We start from the raw sequence: 1,480 nt of genomic DNA, 5'->3' as shown, positions 1-1,480 counted from the left end.
ATATGCGGACCTTCCTGAGCCTGGCGGAGCAGGAATTTCGGGAAATGAAGATCGCGGAGGCCCAATGGGGAGTACTGATACGCAAATATCTAACAGGTCGCGCCGCTAGACAGTGGAATTTTGTAGTTAGATCCGGAATAGATATGACAGACTGGCCACTTGTGCGTGACAGACTTTGCGAAAGGTTCCGCGGGTTACCGCGGGAAATCATGCTAAACCAGATGAAAGAAAACGAGTGGACTGGCGATTATAACGAATATTGCAATGAGTTCTCGGACATAGTAACCAATGGAGAAGAAATGCCCGAACACGATCTGATTCTGTACTTCCTCGCCGGATTACCAACGGACGTCGGAGACGAACTGACCAACAAAGGCAAGAGGAAATTTTCGACATGGAACGAGGCTGCAGATGCGTTGAGATCATACATGGTCCCATTCAAATTGTGGAGGGCACAGAGAAAACGTGCGATACAGGAGCTGCAGGGCGCAGAGAAGCCGAGACCTAAGCGCGGGAGTTACTTCAGGGAATACGGAGAGGGGAACAGACATCACAACGATGACGTTCACAGCGTCAACCGCAAAACCTACTCGACGGGGAGAATGGCGATGGACGGGGAAAGAGACACAATCCGTTGTTTCGAGTGCACAGGGCAGGGGCACATGGGAAGGGAATGTCCCTTGCGTAACGGCGTAGCAAGACGGAGAGGCGAAACTTGCTCGAAATGCGGCGGAAAGGATCATTATGCTAGGGATTGTGCAACGAATCGTCGAACAACGAACGGCAATCAGCGGGTCATTACGGCAATGAACACAGAATCGCGGGAGGGAGATTCACGGTTAAACGAGAAGGCCTAGGCATTGGGGGAGAGAAATGTCCTAGGCCAGAACGAAATAATGGCAGGGCGCACCTAGTAGCGTCGGGACCGAATGCCATTAAGATCTCCACATCTGCAAAACGGAACGATCAGGCGAGCGGCGGGAACGAAAGCCGGAGGCACGGGTCACCGACGAGCGGGATCCAAACTCATGGGAACGGGAACGGAACCAACGAGGGCACATCTCGTGCGGGACGTGACGAGGTAGATCAGACAGGTCAAGAAGAATATCTTATACCCCCGTGGCTTTGGACAGAAGAGTGTACAGCGGGACAACAGCCTTACGGAACTCTGTGCAGAGTCTGCAGCGGCGGCAAAACAGCGGTCTTGAGGTTGGAGATACTCGGTTATCAGTGTGAAGGTCTTTTGGACACAGGGGCGTCAAGAAGTTTTATTCAACCGACCATCGTCAAGAAATTAGGACTGAGAACGAGAGCACTGACAGAGGAATATTCCTTCACAGTGGCGAACGGAGAAGTTATTAGGATCTATACGGAGGTCCCGAGGCTGACGATAATTTGTGGGCGCGAATGCTTCACGGGCAACTTTCTAGTAGGCCAGGTACCCTATGCAGTCATTCTCGGGATAGATTGGCTTGACAAG

At 52.0% G+C, this 1,480-nt stretch overlaps 1 protein-coding gene across 1 annotated transcript in view; it reads left to right on the top strand.

The window, feature by feature from the left end:
* EMH_0014930 (uncharacterized protein) overlaps positions 1-1,480 on the top strand; it is a gene marked incomplete at both ends in the record, with an annotated part of 2,953 nt that overhangs the window by 645 nt on the left and 828 nt on the right. The window contains 2 exons of the mRNA XM_013500250.1: positions 173-415; positions 817-1,480. Coding sequence (XP_013355704.1) covers positions 173-415; positions 817-1,480 — 907 coding nt within the window. The remainder of the gene's footprint in view (positions 1-172; positions 416-816) is intronic.

The sequence above is a fragment of the Eimeria mitis genome, genomic scaffold (genome assembly GCF_000499745.2).
Source record: "Eimeria mitis Houghton genomic scaffold, Emh_scaff519, whole genome shotgun sequence".
In the NCBI taxonomy this organism is placed as follows: domain Eukaryota; phylum Apicomplexa; class Conoidasida; order Eucoccidiorida; family Eimeriidae; genus Eimeria; species Eimeria mitis.
This window is presented reverse-complemented; position numbering and strand designations above follow the sequence as displayed.